Below are 20,505 nucleotides of genomic sequence, written 5' to 3' on the forward strand. Positions count from 1 at the left end.
GACTTTAGTATTTAATTTTCTTATATTTTACGTACCATAAAAAATAATAATAACAATGTGTCAAATTATATGATTACGAAGTTTTATACATTTTAATATTTATGATTTAGAAGTATAGTTTAATATTATTGTGTAAAATTATTTGTAAGAGTTTGATCATAATAGTTTAATTAAAAGAATTAAAAAAATGGGGGAAANGCAAATCACATGGGGGTAGAAGTGATAATGGAAAAAGGTTTAGGGACTTATATGTAATAGGCCAAAATGTTAGTTTGTCCCACATTGCTTGGGAATGAAAAGTGGGAAACTTTTGGGGCCTATATATAAGGACCTAAATCATTGTTATTTGTATCCCAAGATGTAATTCCATTATACTTCTTTTGTTTAGGGTTCTTTCTTTAAGGACCCTTTAGTTTGCAAGTTTTGTTGTATCTCCCCTTTGTTTTGGGTATTTGTTGTATTGCCCAAAAGTTTGTAATATTGTTTGGAGATTGTGGAGTTTTCTTTTGCAGCGCCCGAGGACATAGGTTTTAATACCGAACCTCGTTAATTCCTGGTATTCTTTATTTTTGCATTTAATTTTGGTTATTTATTTATGCTTTACTACTTATTATTATATTCAATAGCTAGCGTTAGAGTTTATGTTTCCGTTGCATAACACAAACCTCAAACTGTGACCTTTTCTCAGCCGACACTACATCATGAACAATCACTAGCACCAAATGTCTCAGCAATGGGTACAGCTGCTCCTTCGTTCTCTTTGGTGGATTTGCCTCCCACGACGGCTCCTTCACAGGTAAGTCAACCTTCTTCACTCCCTTTAGATCCACCAGAAAATTCCTCTCAAAATATGAATGTGAGTCATGCATCTGAGGTACCCATCAATACTGAACCTCGTACCCACAATATGGTCACCAGATCTATGAACAACATTTACAAACCTAAAAAATTGTTCATGGTCACCAAACACCCTATACCTCCATCCTTGGAACCCACTTGGGTGACTCAAGCCCTAACTGATCCCAAGTGACGCGATGCTATGTCATCTAAGCTCACAGCTCTTATGCGTCATGATACTTGGCGTCTGGTACCACCTCCCATAGGATGCAATATTATTGGGTGTAAGTGGGTGTTTCGGGTAAAACGACTAGCTGATGAATCAATTGACAAATTTAAAGCCAGATTAGTGGCAAAAGGCTTTAATCAAAGACTTGGATTATACTACACTCAAACTTTCAATCCTGTAGTCAAACCAGTGACAATTCGAACAGTCTTATCTGTTGCTATGATGCGAGGTTGGTCTCTAAGACAATTAGACGTTAATAATGCTTTTCTTCATGGTCATCTTATGGAAAAGGTATACATGACACAACCTCTAGGTTTTCGGAATCAATCAAAACCTGATTATGTTGGCTGCATTAGAAAAGCAATATATGGTCTTAAATAAGCACCACGTGCTTGGTATTATGCTCTCAAACAAGCCCTATTTGAATTTGGTTTTGTTAATACCAAGTCAGATTCTTCCTTATTTGTGTATGTTGTTGAGTCAACAATTGCCTATTTTTTGGTGTATGTTGATGACTTAATTATCACTGGCAATTACTCAAATTTTGTTGCAAGCATCATACAAAAACTTGGGGCAAAATTCTCTCTCAAAACTTGGGACCTTTAAATTTCTTCCTTGGAATTGAGGTGATTCCTACCAACAATGGGTTGTTTCTCCCTCAACATAAATACATCTGAGACCTTCTGGTCAGAACATTCATGGATGGAGCCAAGGATGTCACCACTCCACTGTCAACTTCGGTCCCTTTGAAGTTAGATGATGGATCTGCAGTTGTCGGACTCCACATAATATCACAGGGTAATTGGTGCATTGCAATATCTCTCACTCATTAGGCCCGACATTAGCTTTGCAGTGAACAAGCTATCATAGTTCATGCACTCTCCAACTACAAATCACTGGGTTGCTACAAAATGGTTGTTGCATTACTTGAAGAATACAATTTTTCATGGCATCTCAATCTAGAAAAATATTAGCCCATCTCTTATATGCTACTCAGATGCGGATTGGGCAGGAAATCTGGACAACCGAAGCTCAACATCAGCATATTTAATTATGCTTGGTTCAAATCCCATCTCATGGAGTTCAAAAAAGCAACGTGCCATTGCAAGATCATCGATGAAAGTTGAATACCGAGCGCTTGCAACAGCTGCATCATAATCTATGTGGATACTATCACTCTTTACTGAAATGAAGTTCACTCTTCCAAAGCCACCAATGCTTTTGTGTGACAAACTTAGTGCAACACATCTTAGTTTTAATCCCGTCCAGCATTCAAGAATTAAACACATACAAATTGATTTGCACTTTGTTTGGGACCTGGTTCAAAAAAATGCTCTTAATGTTCGACATGTCCATACAAATGACCAGCTTGCAGACTTACCCACCAAACCTCTTTCAAGGCAACACACAGATTATCTACGAAACAAGATCGGTCTGACAGATGGTAGCCCGTTCTTGCGGGGGCATATCAAGGAAGAATGAACTGTCATCATATGCCAACTCACATGTAATAGAAGATTCAAAATGTTAACAACTGATATGCCAAGATTGCAGCAAGCTAGAATCAAGGATCGGTTTTACATTGTATTAATATTTTCGTTATTTACTTTCCATACATAGTTACTCTGTCTGTGTATATAAACCAATTTTGACATATGAATGAAATAGTACAAAATTCAATTCAAACCAGTGTTTACTTCTCTTTTATGGTCAAGATTTCGTATCATTTAAGTGTCAATTCTCTAACAAAAGAGATAATATTCTAGCCATGATTTGTCCAAATTCATAACCAATTGTATTTTTTTTACTCTCTTAAAAGCCTTAATCAACGGAATCATGATTGCGAGATTTTGAATTTTGAAGTGCATTTGAGACCATATCTAGTTAATGTAGATTGGAGTCCACGTGAGATGGTTTAAATTAACTTTAACTTTCCTATTTTTTCCTCTCGGTTTTCTTGCATAATTAAATTAATATTAATATTAATTTAAATTAAAGATTGTTGTAACTTCTGTTTTGATCATTTATGACTCTAGGTTACAAATAATTACAATTTTATGCTAAAGTTATAAAGTGTTTATTAAAGTTTAGTTTTTAAATTACTTATATATATATAAAAACAAAATAGATCTTTTTAAATAAGTTTTTTTTAATTATTAAAATATATTGATAATAACTTTTTAAATAAAAATTGGCCATGAGATCATCACCGGCACATTTGACAACACAACTAGAGACGTAGTCAGAGTATAGCTAGTGGAGTCACTTAACCCTACTAAAATTCTGAAATTATTAAAAATATGTATATATTTTATGGTAATTAACAATTTTTTGACCACTAAAATTACCTATATTTCTACTCTATGATATTTCTATCCTACTCAAAAATACATATTGGTTTCCCTATTATAAAATCAAATTTTATTCTATTCAACTATTTTTCAAACCCCCTAGATTTATTAATTTAACTAAACACCATCAACAAAAATAAGTTTATAATTTGACAAAAACACTCCCACCAACCCACATATTTCTGATAGCCAGTGGCCGGCCGCTGACATTTAATGGGTGGGTGGGGGTGTTTTTTTTTAATCTTAAAATTTTCATTGTAGGAGGTGTTTAACTAGATTAACAAATATAGGGGATTAAAAAATAATCTGACCAAATACATTTTCAAATTCAAATCCTATCTTCTTAATAATAACCCAACTCAACTTTTTCAAAAATACTATTCAAAATAATAAAACAAACACACCATTCAAAAATGCCCATATTTTTTTTTCAGGTTTTTTCTCTCCCTCGGTTACTCTCCTCTTCTCTCATACTTTCTTATTTCTTTAATTAGATTAATCAAGAAAGACTACTCATTTGGAGGTCACCAGTTAAGATGATGCTCATTATTTGTTAATTTGCTTAAAAACTCTTCTTTTATCTTTATTAATTGATCAAAGATTATGAGCTATGTTATCCTGGGTTGTTTTTATCAATTTAGGTATGTAATTTGCATAATTGTACGTTGAAGGAGCTTCATTTAATTAATTTTGGGTAATACGATTGGTTTTTGGTGAGCTTAATAAATGTGTTGAAATTAGAAGATGAAATTCATAGATTTTGATGTGGATTTTGATTTTTGAGGTATAGGTTAATTAGTTGTTATTTTAAGTTGAGTTTGATAAATTTTGATCACTGTCCATTAGTACGGTTCTGTCAACTAATTTTCAATTTTTTATTAAATTATTAATTTAGCTAAATAATTATTTATAAAAAATACTTAAAATTTACGTTAATTTTTATCCTTTGAACAAAAACTTTGATAGTATCATACTTTATATATGGGTATTTCATAATAAACTTTGATATATTTGATCTTTCTGTGTGAGTACCTGTTAGTTTCGAAAATACGACATAATCCTTATGAGTGTGACCTTTTTGTGATGAAAATGCGGTAGTATCCGTTGGTCTTGGAAAAGTATCACTATCCTCCACTTTTTAAAGACTCTTAGATTATTCTGTTTAAATTTGAAGGAAATGACTTTTTATCAATTTATCAAAATTCAATCAATTTAGCATCCAAAATTTATTGATAATATTAAGAAATTAATATATTTTTAAAATTAATTTAAAGATTGAATTGATGTCATTCTTTAAACCAGTGGATGCTTTAAAAAAAACATATATAAGAGAATTGAGATCATTTCACAAACTAGATAACAGTAAGAAAATCCTTTTATGAATAATACTACAATAACAACATTTTCTCACAAACTTTTTTTCATTAGTCAGTTCACAATAGGTCCCACATGGGTCTTACTACTTAATTGTAAGCTGATCGATTGTAAGTTAATTATAAGAAAAAGTTTGTAAGAGAAAATTGTTGATGTAGTATCACTCTTTCTATTTTAACGAAAAATATTATTGTATTTGGAAGTTGGAACAACTACCTATGTCGCCAATAGGCTATGCCGTTGCGGTCCATAAAATGACAAAGGAAAATAATACAGCCACCGACGGTAGTGCACTGAATTTGTGCACCGAATGACGTGGTAAAATCCTGGCCGTTAATCAATTTTAACTTAATATTAATCAACGGTCAGGATTTTGTCACGTCATTCAGTGCACAAATTCGGTGCACTACCGTCAGTGGCTGTAGCATTACTCAATGACAAATGAACTCATTTTTTTTTTTCTTCGAATTGTAAGGGGATAGACAGTTTTATCTTCAGTAGTTAAAATTAATCTCACAATCGAACAAGAATGAAAAGTGAACATATGTTGGGGCCGTTTCAATCTTCAATTTTATAATGTATCTTTCTATTATTTAATAAATATTTGTCCAAAATAAATTTGGCACTGCCCAAAACTTTAAAAAAAAAAAAAAAAATTATATAATGATACCTTCAGGAAATTCAATTTTATAAAGGGGAGTTTGCTATTTAATGATACCTAGGGGAAATTAAATAATAAATTATAAAATTTATGAAATTCTTTTACAATAGGTTGGCTGCGTGGTAAAGACTCGAGACTAAGGGGTTTACTTCACTTGTGGTTTCAAGTTTGAATCATAGTAACGGTTGTTAATATTGTTGATCACGGACCGCAAGACTTATCCTGTTTTGGAGACCTTATTTGAGGTCGAAGAACTAATTGAGGTGTGCATAAACTGTGATAAAAGCTACTGTTATGGTATTTCAAAATACCAATAATTGCTTTGGACTGTTATGTGATTTTAATTGCTTTTGGACTGTTATGTGTTAAAAGCAATTGAAACTTTAATTGCTTTTGGACTGTTATGTGCAATTGATATTGAATATTGCCTTTTTGTTGGACTGTTACGTATTAAAGGCAACTGAATTGTTCCAAGTTATTGCAATTCAAATGGGCAGTTATGGCTTTAAAATCAATTGATTGACTTCGGTTACAGCCAGGGAAACAGGCAGAATTTCAAGTATAAAAAGGGGGTGGTTTTCTCATTTGACGGACACAACTTTTCACTTGAAAAATCATTGTTTCTTTGTGTGTTTTAACTTTCCAGCTCTCCTTCACCACTGTTACTTTTCTTATATTGTTCTAAATCTCTTTTAGAGTGTGCACTCTAAAAGAAGATTCGTCATTGTTTCCTGGAGGTCAATTCGGTGTTGAGCCTTGTTGCACCACGAGGATTCTTCCAGTAGGGGCGGAATTCTGATCTTAAGGACAATGCTTTTGCACGCCTTGACACTGCTGTCTCCCTACTGTTCTTGCTGCTATTTTTCCTACTGTTTCACTGCTGTTCTTTTGCTGTATTGCTGCTGTCTCTCTGCTATTTTTCCTACAGTTCTCTTGCAATTTTCTTGCTGTTTCACTGCTGTACTTTTGTTGTATTACTGCTGTCTCTCTGCTATTTTTCCTGCGGTTCTCTTGTAATTTTCCTACTGTTCTTCTGCTGTTTCGTTACTGTTCTTTCACTGGTTTGCTGCTACTGTTTTGCTACCGATTTTATTAATAAATTCCAACAATAATTCCAACAATCTTAAGATCAGAATTTTTCCACTGATGGACGCTGCAATTCTCACTGCCAAATCACTTCCTAACATCTCCAAAATTGAGCCTTTTGCCGGAGCTCATTTCAAGAGGTGGCAAGAAAAGTATTCGACTCCTTGGATGTGCTCAGTTTTGCAGAGTATCTCTCAACAGAAGAACCAAAACCTGAAGTGGACAATTTTGACAAAAAACTTGATACATGGAAGAAAGGAAATAAGGAAGGTAGCCATACTATTCTCAGTACATTATCAAATGAGCTTTATGATGTTTATTGTGCTTATAAGACTGTACATGAGATATGGGCAATCCTGAAAAAGAAATATGTTGTTGAGGATGCTGGATCACAAAAATATGCTATAGGAAACTTTCTAGATTTTAAAATGATAGAAGAAAAAGAGGTATATATGCAAGTCCATGACTATCATTTATTGATAAATGATTTGAAAAATGAAGAAATAATTCTTCCTGAAACCTTTGTGGCTGGTTGTTTAATTGAGAAACTTTCAGATTCATGGAGAGATTATAAGAATAGTATGAAACATAAGCGAAAGCAAATGAGCTTAGAAGATGTGATAGTACATATTAGGATTGAGGAGACGAATAGGCTTAGAGATAAAGTCGATAAGGCCAAGGAATTGACATCCAAAGCTAATGTTGTTGAAAACCAAGTGGCTCATCCTCAACCTAAGAACAAGAAACCGTAGAGTTTTAAGAACAATAGTAAGATATTGTTTAACAACAAAAAACCCAACGCTTTCAAAAAGAAAGGACACTGTTTTGTGTGTGGGAAAACTGGACATTTTGCTAGCCAATGCAGATACAGAAAAACTAGAGACAACAAAAATCCTCCTAAAGCCAATCTTGCTGAGGGAGATGATGTTATTGCTGCTGTGGTTGTCTCACAAGTGAACATGATTGCTGAAAAGAAAGAATGGATAATTGATTATGGGGCCACAAAGCATATTTGTGGAGATAGAAATTCTTTCTATGAATATATACCAGTGAGGAATGGAGAAGAATGTGTTTACCTTGGTGATTCTCGCTCTACTCCTGTTATGGGAAAGGGGAAAATTCTTCTCAAACTTACTTTTGGGAAAACTCTCTCACTGAGTAATGTCTTACATGTTCCAAACATTCGATATAATCTTGTATCTGTTTATGTATTGGGGAAGGCTGGAGTGAAAGTCTCCTTTAAGGGTGACAAAATTGTAATGTCCAAAAATGGGGCTTTTGTTGGGAAGGGGTATTGTTCTGGAGAGTTATTTAAACTCAGTGTACTTAATATTATTATGAATGAAAATGCACCTTCTTCTGCTTATAGATTTATGGCATGGTAGATTGGGTTATGTGAATTATGGTTATCTGAAAAAGATGAAAGAACTTGGTTTACTATCAAATATCAATATTTCAAATATTGATAAATGTGATGTGTGTGTGGAATCTAAATCCACTAAAAAGACTTGTAAACCAGTTCTAGAACAAGAAAATGAGCTTCTTGGTTTAATTCACAGTGATCTTGGAGATTTGAAACAAACCATGACCAGATGAGGAAAAAAGTTTTATATAACTTTTATTGATTATTACTCTAGATTTACTAGAGTATACTTATTGAGAAGTAAAGATGAAGCAATTAAAATGTTCTTAACTTATAAAAATGAAGTTGAAAATCAACTCAATAAGAAAATTAAAAGGTTAAAAACAGATAGAGGAGGTGAATATAAGTCAAATGACTTTGAATCTTTTTGTGGAGATCATGGTATTATACATGAGACAACACCTCCTTACTCTCCACAGTCTAATGGAGTTGCTAAGAGGAAAAACAGAACTTTAAAAGAAATGGTGAATGTTATGTTGATTAGTTCTGGAGCACCTTTTAATTTGTGGGGGGAAGCGATGCTTTCAGCTTGTTACATACAAAACAGAATTCCTTTTAAGAAAACAGGCAAAACACCATATGAACTTCGGAAAGGTCATGTACCTAACCTGAAATATTTTAAAGTGTGGAGGTGTTTTGCTAAGTCCTAATTCCTGAACCTAAAAGGAAAAGGTTAGGACCCAGGACTGTTGATTGTATGTTTGTAGGTTATGCTCAGAACAGTGCTGCTTATAGATTCATNATAGATTTATGGCATGGTAGATTAGGTCATGTGAATTATGGTTATCTGAAAAAGATGAAAGAACTTGGTTTACTATCAAATATCAATATTTCAAATATTGATAAATGTGATGTGTGTGTGGAATCTAAATCCACTAAAAAGAATTGTAAACCAGTTCTAGAACGAGAAAATGAGCTTCTGGGTTTAATTCACAGTGATTTTGGAGATTTGAAACAAACCATGACCAGAGGAGGAAAAAAGTTTTATATAACTTTTATTGATGATCACTCTAGATTTACTAGAGTATACTTATTGAGAAGTAAAGATGAAGCAATTAAAATGTTCTTAACATATAAAAATGAAGTTGAGAATCAACTCAATAAGAAAATTAAAAGGTTAAGAACAGATAGAGGAGATGAATATGAGTCAAATGACTTTGATTCTTTTTGTAGAGATCATGGTATTATACATGAGACTATACCTCCTTATTCTCCACAGTCTAATAGAGTTGTTGAGAGGAAAAACAGAACTTTAAAAGAAATGGTGAATGCTTTGTTGATTAGTTCTGGAGCACCTTTTAATTTGTGGGGGGAAGCAATGCTTTCAGCTTGTTACATACAAAACAAGATTCCTTTTAAGAAAACAGGCAAAACACCATATGAACTCTGGAAAGGTCATGTACCTAACCTGAAATATTTTAAAGTGTGGGGGTGTTTTGCTAAAGTCCTAATTCCTGAACCTAAAAGGAAAAGGTTAGGACCCAGGACTGTTGATTGTATGTTTGTAGGTTTTGCTCAGAACAGTGCTGCTTATAGATTCATGGTAATAAAGCAAGAGGTTGGTTTGTATGATGCAAACACAATCATTGAATCTAAAAATGCAGATTTTTTTTAGAATGTTTTTCCTAAGAAAATCAATTGTGAAAAGGCTTTACCTCAAAATGAAACTTTTGAGAGTTCTCCTCAAAATGAAACTCTTCGGAATTCTTCTGAAAGTTCAGAGTTAGACATAAGAAGAAGTAAGAAGTTATATAAGGGCCAAAAGTTTTGGCGATGATTACTATGTCTTTCTTACAGAGGATGATCCTCATACTTATGAGGAAGCAATGACTTCTCGAGATGCATTCCTTTGGAAAGAGGCAATAAATAATGAAATCGAGTCCATTATGAGTAATCATACATGGGAAGTAGTTAATTTGCTTCCAAGAACTAAACCAATAGGGTGCAAATGGATATTTAAAAAGAAATTAAAGACCGATGGATCAATTGATAAATACAAGGCAAGATTGGTTGCCAAAGGTTATACACAAAAGAAAGATATAGATTATTTTGACACTTATGCTCCTGTAACAAGAATAACATCAATTAGAGTGTTAATTGCTTTAGCTGCAATTTACAAATTACATAAACATCAAATGGATGTAAAGACAGTTTTTCTTAATGGAGACCTGGATAAAGAAATTTATATGAAACAACCAGAGGGTTGTGTTATCCCAGGTAATAAGCATAAAGTGTGCAAACTGGTAAAGTCTCTTTATGGACTTAAACAAGCACCAAAACAATGGCATGAGAAGTTTGACTAAGTGTTAGTCTCAAATGGTTATACAATTAATGATTCAGATAAATGTGTATATTGTAAATCATTTGAAGACAACACTTATGTGATAATATGTCTCTATGTTGATGACATGTCAATATTTAGTGCTAATATGGATGTGATAATTAAGACTAAAAGGTTTCTTGCTTCAAATTTTGATATGAAAGATATGGGAGAGGCAAATGTTATTCTTGGGATTAAAATCATTAAGATAAATGATGGTCTTAAGTTATCACAACAACACTATGTTGAAAATTTCTTAAGAAAATTTGGGTATTTAGACAGTAAACCCATCTCAACTCCTTATGATGGAAATACTTAACTCAAGAAAAATACACAATATAGTGTGAGTCAAAATAGATATGCCCAAATCATCGGTAGCCTTATGTACTTAATGAATAGTACAAGGCCTGATATTGCTTATGCTGTCACTAGATTGAGTAGGTATACTCATAATCCTGATAAGAGTCATTGGATAGCATTAGACAGAGTTGCTAGATATATGAAGGGCACCATTGATTATGGGCTAATGCTTGGAAGTACACCACCTCTATTAGAAGCATATTTCGATGTCAATTGGATATTAGATTTAGATGAAATAAAATCCACAAGTGGTTATATCTTTACACTTGGTGGAGGTGTTGTGTCTTGGAAGTCTTCCAAACAAACTTGCATAGCTCGGTCTACCATGGAGTCTGAGCTTATGGCCTTAGAAAAGGCATGTTCTGAGGCTGAGTGGTTAAGGAATTTCTTAGCAGATCTTCCCATTGAAACTCACCCTCCTGTTTCAGTATCAATCCATTGTGATTGTCAGGCCGCAATAGCGAAAGCAAAGAGCAAAATTTATAATGGGAAAAGCAGACATATCCGGATAAGACATACCATTATAAAGTAGCTGCTAGAATCTGGGTTAGTGAGCCTAGATTTTCTGAAGTCAGAGTTAAATTTGGCCGATCCTCTGACTAAACCACTAAGTAGGAGGTTAGTGGAATACACGTCGAGGGGGATGGGACTTATGCCTAAAGCATAAGGCAAGAGTGATGGTAACCCTACCTATGTGATTGGAGATCCCAGGAAGTAGGTTCATAAGGGTAATAACAAGTCACTTGTTGTCTTGATAAGTATTATCGAATTTTATATAGAAAGTCCACCCTATGGCGAGATAATATTGATCGCAGTGAATAAGGTTGAGTAGAATTAATCTTAATGAAATCCATAGCCAATATAAATGGTGGTGTGAAAAACTGCAATTCACACCTTATGGAGGTTCACCTATGTGAGTGTGGAATTGGGTCGATTCCTATGAGAGCTTAGGTAGGCATCTCTAGAGCACTCATGAAATCCACGCTAGCATAGGGCCATAAAGTGCTAAACCGCAGAACAATATACGATATTGAGAATTTAGTGTGAGGAACTAATCCTCTGAATTACATAAAGAAATTTTTGGTTCATAGAAACTTACTTTCACCAAATTTTTGTAACTCACATTTAGTTACTCAATGATTGGTTCATAGTCTGAAAGGCACCAACTCAGAAACATTAAATTCTATAATTAGTGGTGATTGGTTATTTTGAAATATGTGGGGAATTGTGATAAAAGCTGCTATTATGGTATTTCAAAATACCACAATTTAATTGCTTTGGATTGTTATGTGATTTTAATTGCTTTGGGACTGTTATGTGTTAAAAGCAATTGAAACTTTAATTGCTTTTGGACTGTTATGTGCAATTGATATTGAATATTGCTTTTTTGTTGGACTGTTACGTATTAAAGGCAATTGAATTGTTCCAAGTTATTGCAATTCAAATGGACGGTTATGGTTTTAAAAGCAATTGATTGGCTTCGGTTACAGCAAGGGAAACGGGCATAATTTCAAGTATAAAACGGGGGTGGTTTTCTCATTTGAAAAACACAACTTTTCACTTGAAAAATCTTTGTTTCTCTGTGTTTTTTAACTTTCCAGCTCTCCTTCACCATTGTTACTTTTCTTATATTGTTCTAAATCTCTATTAGAGTGTGCACTCTAAAAGGAGATTCGTCATTGTATCCTGGAGGTCAATCTGCTGTTGAACCTTTTTGCACCATGAAGATTCTTCCAGCAGGGGCCAAATTCTGATCTTAAGGACAGTGCTTTTGCACGTCTTGACGCTGCTGTCTTGCTGCTATTTCGCTGCTGTGCTCGTTGCTGTTTCACTGCTGTATTATTGTTGTATTGCTACTGTCTCCCTGCTATTTTTCTGCTATTTCACTGCTGTTCTTTTACTGTATTGCTGCTGTCTCTCTGCTATTTTTCCTGCAGTGCTCTTGCTATTTTTCTGTTGTTTCACTGATGTTCTTCTGCTGTTTCGTTACTGTTCTTTCATTGGTTTGCTGCTGCTGTTTTGCTGTCAATTTTGTATTACAATCCAACAAGATCCATATGTTGCTATTGAGTATGGCACTGCTAAACACCGAACCAAAACCTGCTCTGGTAATATTTAAAGCTTTCTCTTTTTTTTTTTTTTTTTGGTCTTCTTTGTTTTTCTTATTTATTTATACATCTGGATTTAAATCAATAATTTGATTTGTTTTTTTTTTTAGATGGTGATAAGAACCCTACATTCAATGAAAAGTTTGTGTTCCCTTTGGTACAAAGGCTTAGCGAGATGAATGTTCTTCCTCCTCGCAGCCAGGTTGAATCGGTCGGGCGTCATTTGATCCATATCAAATCGAGACATAATTATTTAGTTCTCAAGGTTCGATTCTCAAACCTTAAAAACTATAGGACTTTTGTTATGCCTGGAAAAGTAGGGCTGACGCAGAACTTTGCCAGCATGAGCGGTCAGAACTTGAGAAAGTTCTACAACCGCTCAGATGTGGCCACGTCGCATGATGACGCGAGTGGCATGCTCCTGCCAGTGTAGTAGGTGTACGCCAGATTGGCGAATGGTTGGAAGCGATCCATGTGTCCAATCCTTGCATGAGTCGAGGAAATCACGCAGGCAGGTGAGCAAGGGGACGCAGAGATGGATTTGCACGGTATCTACCCTACTCGCAGATTTAATAATCATTACCCTGGTTTATCCCACTATAAATAGAGGATTTCTCTCCCATTTGTGGGATTGGCTAATTTCACTCTAAAAAACCTTATTCTCTCTCTCTCTCTCTCTCTCTTGTATTCTGTAAGCTGTAATTCAGCTCGTTGATGCGACCTGATTTCACCCATTAATACAATATCAGTGGATGTAGGATTCGCCTAGTGAGCATCCGAATCACTTTAAACATTGTCCTTCACCCTTCAATCAACTACATACTTCTATAATCACATGTGACTTCTGAACTCACTCAGCATTTCTCACGTGCGAATAGTTGGTGTCAAAATCAAGCATCAACAGTAAATAATTCGGTACAAGCACCCCCACCAGGAACAGCAGCCCCAGGGGGCTATGGATACCCTGCACCTGCACCAGGCGGCTATGGAGCTCCGCCTCAACCTATTGTAGAGGGCTATGGTGGCTACCCACCTGCCCCAGCTGGTTACCCGCCTGCCCCAGGTGGCTACCCCGCTGCCCCTGGTGGAGCATATCCTCCTGGTGGTAGTATATATATACAACTTGTCTTTGTTTATAATTAATATTAAATCATTTCACTTCTTAAATTAATTTTTTCTGCTCTTCCTCGTGCAGGAAACTATTATCGTCCTCTTCTATCCAAGGAAAGACACACCTCTGATTCATAGGTCATTGCTTTAATTGGTGTATTCAAACTTGGATATATGATTATCTTAATGTATCTCTACAAATATTTTTTGTTCTCTTCAAATTAATCAATTCTCTTATGTTGCGTAGTATGAAAGAATTCAAACGTTAATACTTGTTATTAAACACAATAAATTTATATTCTTTTTTTTAGTTCTTGGGTTTAACCTTTGGAATCACTTATCACAACCTATTACATAATATTATGACTTACCTAATACTATAGTTTTGTATAATATTCAATAGATCTTGAAAATTAGTTAAGTAAATATAAACTAGTTTGAACACTTTAATTACCAAAAAAAAAAAAAAAAAAAAAAAAAAAAAAAAAGTTACTTGTTAATTAATCATCTCTTATTTTATCGTATGCAATTGTCGTTGATTATAAGAGTTGTTGCTTTTTCGAAGTAGTTGAAATGATTAAGAACACATTAATGCATAGTCATTTTTGTCTGGCAATGTTGAAAGACATCACATTTTCATATTAAAAAGGACCATGTTTTCTCTAAATAGTTTTAAATGTACGTAAGACAAATCATTTTTTCTGGGCCGAGAAAAAAACCAAACAACGTGTATATAATAGCTTCCAATTTCCAAAGGAGAGGACTGCCTGACATTTGTGTATTTTCTTTTACTTTTTCCCCTTGATTTTATTAACAATTGATGCTTTCAAATAGCCAAAATATTTTTTTATATACACTTGCTTTGATTACAATAAACAAAGATAGTTTTTGCTAAAATTCCTCAGTAATAGTGGCACTTCGTGTCCATTATGTTTGCTAGCTATCAAATACATTGAATCATCTTTCTCAAGTTACAGAGAAAACTTGGACAGCAAAGAACAAACTTCGTTGGCACAAGTACGATTATGGAGAAAGATATTATATTAAAGATCCATACGTGGTAAAAATTGTAACCAATTAAAGGGCAAATTATTGAGCATTAAATGAAAGTGAAACCTATAGTTCAGTTAGTATATATTAGGAGGGCCTAGCTTAAATATCTTGAAAATCTTTTTATGGAATTTAGCAATCATATTCATATAATTATGTGGCGAATGTATTAAGAAAACTGCAGTTTTTTAATTAGACTGTCAGGAAGAAGGTTAATTGATCTCAATTCTCAAATTTAGGTAGTTGGTTTGTCAATTTATGATGAGATTGATTCAAACCGATTGAGATATTCCATCCACCATAATTATGTTGATGAAACATTTGAAAAAAAAAAAACACATAAAAATTGATTTAAAATAGGTGTTAGGTGAACTGACTAAACTCTATTGTTTTTTTCCATATGAGTGGTTGAAGTTGAGGCAAGTATGAGTCAATTCATAATTCTGTGTTTTTCTTTAGCTAGGTCAAAGGTCCATGTGAGGTATATGATTCCTGTTGTATTTAGTGGATGCCAAGGCCATGCACAAGTGCTTCTGCTGAAAGCACTTTCTCCCACCCCCAATCTAAAAGTTGAAAGAGAGAAAGAATTTTACTAATTGAGTGGAAGACTTTGGTTTAGATGGAGTTAAAAGTTGATTAACATTAATGGCTCTCATCATTATATAAACAATCATTGAGTTCAGCCACGCAAGTACTTGTTTCAAGAGTTTAATAATCTTGGAATTAATTGTACGGTGAAACTAAGCCTACTTGTTTCAACATTCATGTTGAGTTATTATTACCTCCCCCCATAAACACAGCAATTAGTTTGTTATGCCGACGATATAAATAGACTCAATTGTTTTTCCTTTAATATATAAAATCATTTCATAAATCTTTAGTGGGCCAAATAGAAATAGAAGTTATTATTAGGTGATCTGATGGTAAAAAATCAAAAGAAGGTACTATGAGCTCCCAAGTTAAAATTCTCTCATACATTAATAAGGGTAGTTATTAGGGTTCTTATTCGATCGGTAATTTTAAGGTCATGAGAGATTAGTTGAAGTATGCATAAACTTATCAGAACAATCTTGATGATCCCAAAAAAAAAAAAATAGAAATGGAAATATGAAAAATTCCAAGAAAATAAAGCAACTATATATGATATAAATGTCACGGGCTTAAGAAATTTTAGTACCATTCTTCCATGAATATGACAAACTCTCACTTGTCATGAATATGATGGAGAAGGAATTAAAAATAGCTGTAAAATGAAATATATATTAATTTTAAAAAATTAATAAAAATAGAGATGTTGCTTTTTCTTGTGAATTCTGATCCATTGCAGATTTGCAAGAAATAGCTTGCTTCAATGGATTTACTGTACTTTGACTAAACAAGAAGAAAATGTCACCTGCTAGGCAAAATTTTCGATTATAAAAAAGAAATTAAAAAAAAAAAAAGAAATTTAAAGGGGTCTTTGTTAATATAATGAAAGTTCATGGAGTTAAATGAAAAAACGGAAAATAAAATAGGAGGGGTTAAAAGGGTAGGACAGCGTGTACGACTACGGCTTATTAATGAGTCGGGGGGTGTCATTGCCGCAGACAAAACGGCATCATTTATTTGATTTTTTCGATCCAAGTAAACTAATTTAAACAAAGACTAAAGAGTCAGCTTCTTTTTTCACCCGTTGCAACTTATACTGCGTGTAATACACGCTCTTCAGTAATACATATCTAAAACGCTGCGTTTAAATTGACCGCGAGGTAAAAAAGTTGAAAATCGCGTGGATGGCGTTGTTGTTGTGACTTGTGAGAGGTGGAGTTTGTGGATTGTCTTTTTGCAGATGGAGATGCATCTGTCTACGTATTTTTTATCTTTTAATATTTTAATCTTTGTATTATACATACTTACATACAAATACGATACCAGGAATTCACTCCTATTGTATAATACTACATTTTATTTATTTATTTCAAATTTATAAATACGTTTTATAAATATGATCGTTTCTTATTTTTATTTACTAACCCTTACATTTTCAATAACCAAGTAAAACCACTTACATGAATTGAGATGGATTTTTTTTTTTTTTTTTCCTTTTTTATGGTCAAGGGTATTGGGTCAGCTTACGAATATCTCAATTAATTTTCAAAGATTTTGAAACTATTGATCAAATAGAAACTTCAATGAAACTGATGAGAGACTCGATCTTAAAACTTCTTGAGTAATACACTCAAGAGATCATATCGAACCACTCAATCACTTAGAGATAATTAATTGAAATGGAAGTTTATGGAAAGATTAAAAATTTATTTATTTATTTATTATATAATTAAAGTCTAGTATAAATATTCCACTTGTTTTAATTTGTTGGATACGATTTTTTTTTCCCAATTTATAAATATGTTTAAAAAATGATCAATTTTATATTTTTATAGACTATGCTTAAATTATATATACACATGTTAAATTATAAAAAAAAATATTCTTAGCTAAGATAGAGAATTTGACTGAGTTTAGTAATTTAGGCTTCGGTTGTTTCGTTTTTGGGAATACTATTATTAGTATTTCTAAAAAAGTTAAACAGTAAAATGTCATTATTCTCAAAATATTATTCTATATTTTTCAATTTCTTTTAAACCTTTTAAATTTGTTAATTTAACTAAACACTCCTAAATATTTTTTTTAAAAATTACAAAAACACTCCGGCCACCCTCCGGCGGTGGTGGCCGGCAATCCGTATTTAATGAGTGGGTTAAAAATGTTTTTGTTAACTTTTAATATTTTATTATATGGTGTTTAGTAAATAAACAAACATAGGAGATATTTTTGTTAATTTTTAAATCCTACATCGTAATATCCGCCCAATTTAACTTTTTTTTCAAAAGATCATTCTAAAAACTATCAAAATAATGAATCAAACGGAGCCTTAGATTTTCAATAATTCACTTACAGGAATTAAAATTGATGATTATGAATTACATCTAGGTGATTGAGTAATTCGATAAAGACTTTTAGGTATATTATTTAAGAGGTTATGGGTTTAACTCTCATCTCGATCTTTAATATGGATAACTATTAAAACTCTCATTCAGCCAATAATTTTAGAGTTTTAAGAAATTAGTTAAGGTATGGGTACAAGAGAAAAAAAAAATTGATGATTATGAAAAGATTCACAATTAAATTTATTATTATGTTAGAAAATCATAAAATAAATAAATTATAATTAATATTACCGGAAAAAAATAAGAGTACTTATGTCTTATAAGAGGGTAGTTTTGGTGGGGTCAGACTTGGTGTGTGTGCCAATACATTTTTCTGCCCGCCAACGGAACACACCGAAAGCACAAAGATTTTCAAAACCCCAAAATCTAAATATTTTTATAAAAATAAAATAATAATGATATAAACTAAAGTACAAGCGTGAAACTCACTCTGATAAAAACTCAATAGTTTCTCTCTTTCTCTCGATCTCATTCTGAATCTCATCTCTCTTCTTCAAAGCCCCTATCTTTCTCTTTTTACCTATTCCCTCGGTACATTTCACACAAACTTAGAGAAAGAAAGAAAGAGGGAAATGGGTGGGGGAATGAGCTTTTCTTTTGTATAATGAACTTTGAACCTCAACACCACTTCTTCTCAGAAGAAGATGGCAATTCTTCATCCCCAACAACGCCATGCTTATGATGATGATGACGAACAAAACCCTTCTTCATTCTTGCTAGATGAACTCTACTGTCAGGAAGAAGAGATAGAAGATGTAATGCAAGAAGAGAGTGGTGAGAGTGAGACTAATGCTACTCATTGTAATGCCCAGAACCCTTCTTTGTTTCCCCTTCTCTTGTTGGAGCATGACTTGTTTTGGGACGATGAAGAGCTTCTCTCTTTGTTCTCTAAAGAACAACAACAAACGCTTTTCAACGTGAGTCTCGTGGAGACGGATTCTCGTCTTTCTTTAGCTCGTAATGAGGCTGTGGAGTGGGTGCTTAAGGTCAATGCCCATTATGGATTCACAACTCTCACCGCAGTTCTTGCCATTAACTATCTCGATAGGTTCCTCTGTGGCTTTCATTTCCAAAGAGATAAGCCATGGATGATCCAGCTTTTGGCTGTTACTTGTCTCTCTTTGGCTGCCAAAGTTGAAGAAACTCAAGTGCCTCTCCTCCTAGACCTCCAAGTATGTAAAGTTTACAACTTTAACTTAGCCTTGGGTGTTATTGCACTGCATTTCTGTTAAAACGATCCGGGTTTGTTTTTGTATGCAGGTTGAGGAAGCTAGGTATGTTTTCGAGGCCAAAGCCATTCAGAGAATGGAGCTCTTGGTGCTCTCTGCCCTCAAATGGAAGATGCATCTTGTGACTCCACTTTCATTTCTTGATCATATTATAAGGAGGCTTGGATTGAAGAACAATCTCCACTGGGAATTTCTCCGGAGATGTGAGCGTCTCCTCCTCATTGTGGTCTCTGGTAAGAATTTAATAACACGGTTCATTCAGGTTCTTATTTTGACAATAATAACTTAGATATTTCGATAAGAACAAAGAAGTAAATCAAGAAAATATAAAGTTTGTTTTCGATTCATGAAATAAAGTAACGTTTTTTGTTTTGATTATTTTTGTTAGAATCAAGATTTGTCAGTTATCTCCCATCTGTATTGGCAACTGCGACAATGATGCACGTAATAGACCAAGTTGAGCTTTTGAATGCCATTGACTACAAAAACCAGCTTCTGGGTGTTCTTAAAATAAGCAAGGTTTGAATCTAAATACCCATCATTACAGTCTGTTGTTTGTTGGGTTCATTATTGATCGAATTATTGTAGATCTAAGTCGAACAAACAATAGTAATTCATTAATACAATTATTTACACATAATGTGGGCGTTAATTATATTTAATACTCAACTACATGGAACAGGAAAAAGTAAACGAGTGCTACAAGCTTATTCTGGAGCTATCTAATCCCAAAAGCAACGCCTATCAGTATCCCCGCAAGCGCAAATGTGAGCCATTCCCGTGCAGCCCTAGCGGTGTCATTGAATCTGAGTTCAGTTGTGGGGAAAGCTCAAACGAGTCTTGGGCAGTGAACAAGTCACAAGTCCTTTCATCTCCAGATCAAAATAGGGTCTTTAAGAAGAGCAGGGCCCAAGAGCAACAGATGCCTTTGCCAATGCCATCTCTGAATAGGGTGTTCGTGGACATTGTTGGCAGTCGTCCCAGTTAAAAATCTCTTTCTCTCTCTGTCTCTTTTGTTTTTTCTGGTGCCAGTCATAAATTGTCTTCCATCTCTTCAATTCCAATAATGCCTATGCAAGAAGAGACCTGTAGAGATGGAGATAGATGGCATTTTACAAGAAGATAAAAGGGACAAGAGAAAGACCGGCATTGAAGAATGTATGCAGCAGTAGTAGTAGTAGGCTGCTATCTTTTTCCATCTAGCATACTTTATGTGGACATATTAATTTATAAAAATTATATTAAAAAAACACCAAAACATTTTTGTTTTATTTATAATAAGTTAAGATTAAGATGAACAATATCTTCTGTTGGCTTCTCATTAGTCTAAACTCTCAGAGGAAGAATGTGACAAATCAGAATAATTAAATGTTAAAA

The 20,505-nt window shown here is 33.7% G+C and overlaps 2 protein-coding genes across 2 annotated transcripts; both read left to right on the forward strand.

The window, feature by feature from the left end:
- The first annotated feature begins 733 nt into the window (after nt 1-733).
- Nucleotides 734-7,923, forward strand: LOC116113113. The gene is made up of 4 exons (XM_031399263.1): nt 734-796; nt 6,381-6,513; nt 6,725-7,286; nt 7,404-7,923. The coding sequence occupies exons 1-4, from the start codon at nt 734-736 to the stop codon at nt 7,921-7,923; spliced, it is 1,278 nt and encodes a 425-aa protein (XP_031255123.1).
- A 10,405-nt stretch (nt 7,924-18,328) lies between these two features.
- LOC116113592 (cyclin-D3-1) lies at nt 18,329-20,399 on the forward strand. Its single transcript, XM_031399742.1, has 4 exons — nt 18,329-19,071; nt 19,160-19,361; nt 19,517-19,647; nt 19,811-20,399. Exons 1-4 carry the CDS (start codon nt 18,544-18,546, stop codon nt 20,114-20,116), a joined length of 1,167 nt encoding a protein of 388 aa, XP_031255602.1. The 5' UTR covers nt 18,329-18,543; the 3' UTR covers nt 20,117-20,399.
- The last annotated feature ends 106 nt before the right edge of the window (nt 20,400-20,505 follow it).

The sequence above is a fragment of the Pistacia vera genome, unplaced genomic scaffold, assembly GCF_008641045.1.
Source record: "Pistacia vera cultivar Batoury unplaced genomic scaffold, PisVer_v2 Contig121, whole genome shotgun sequence".
Classification (NCBI taxonomy): Eukaryota; Viridiplantae; Streptophyta; class Magnoliopsida; order Sapindales; family Anacardiaceae; genus Pistacia; species Pistacia vera.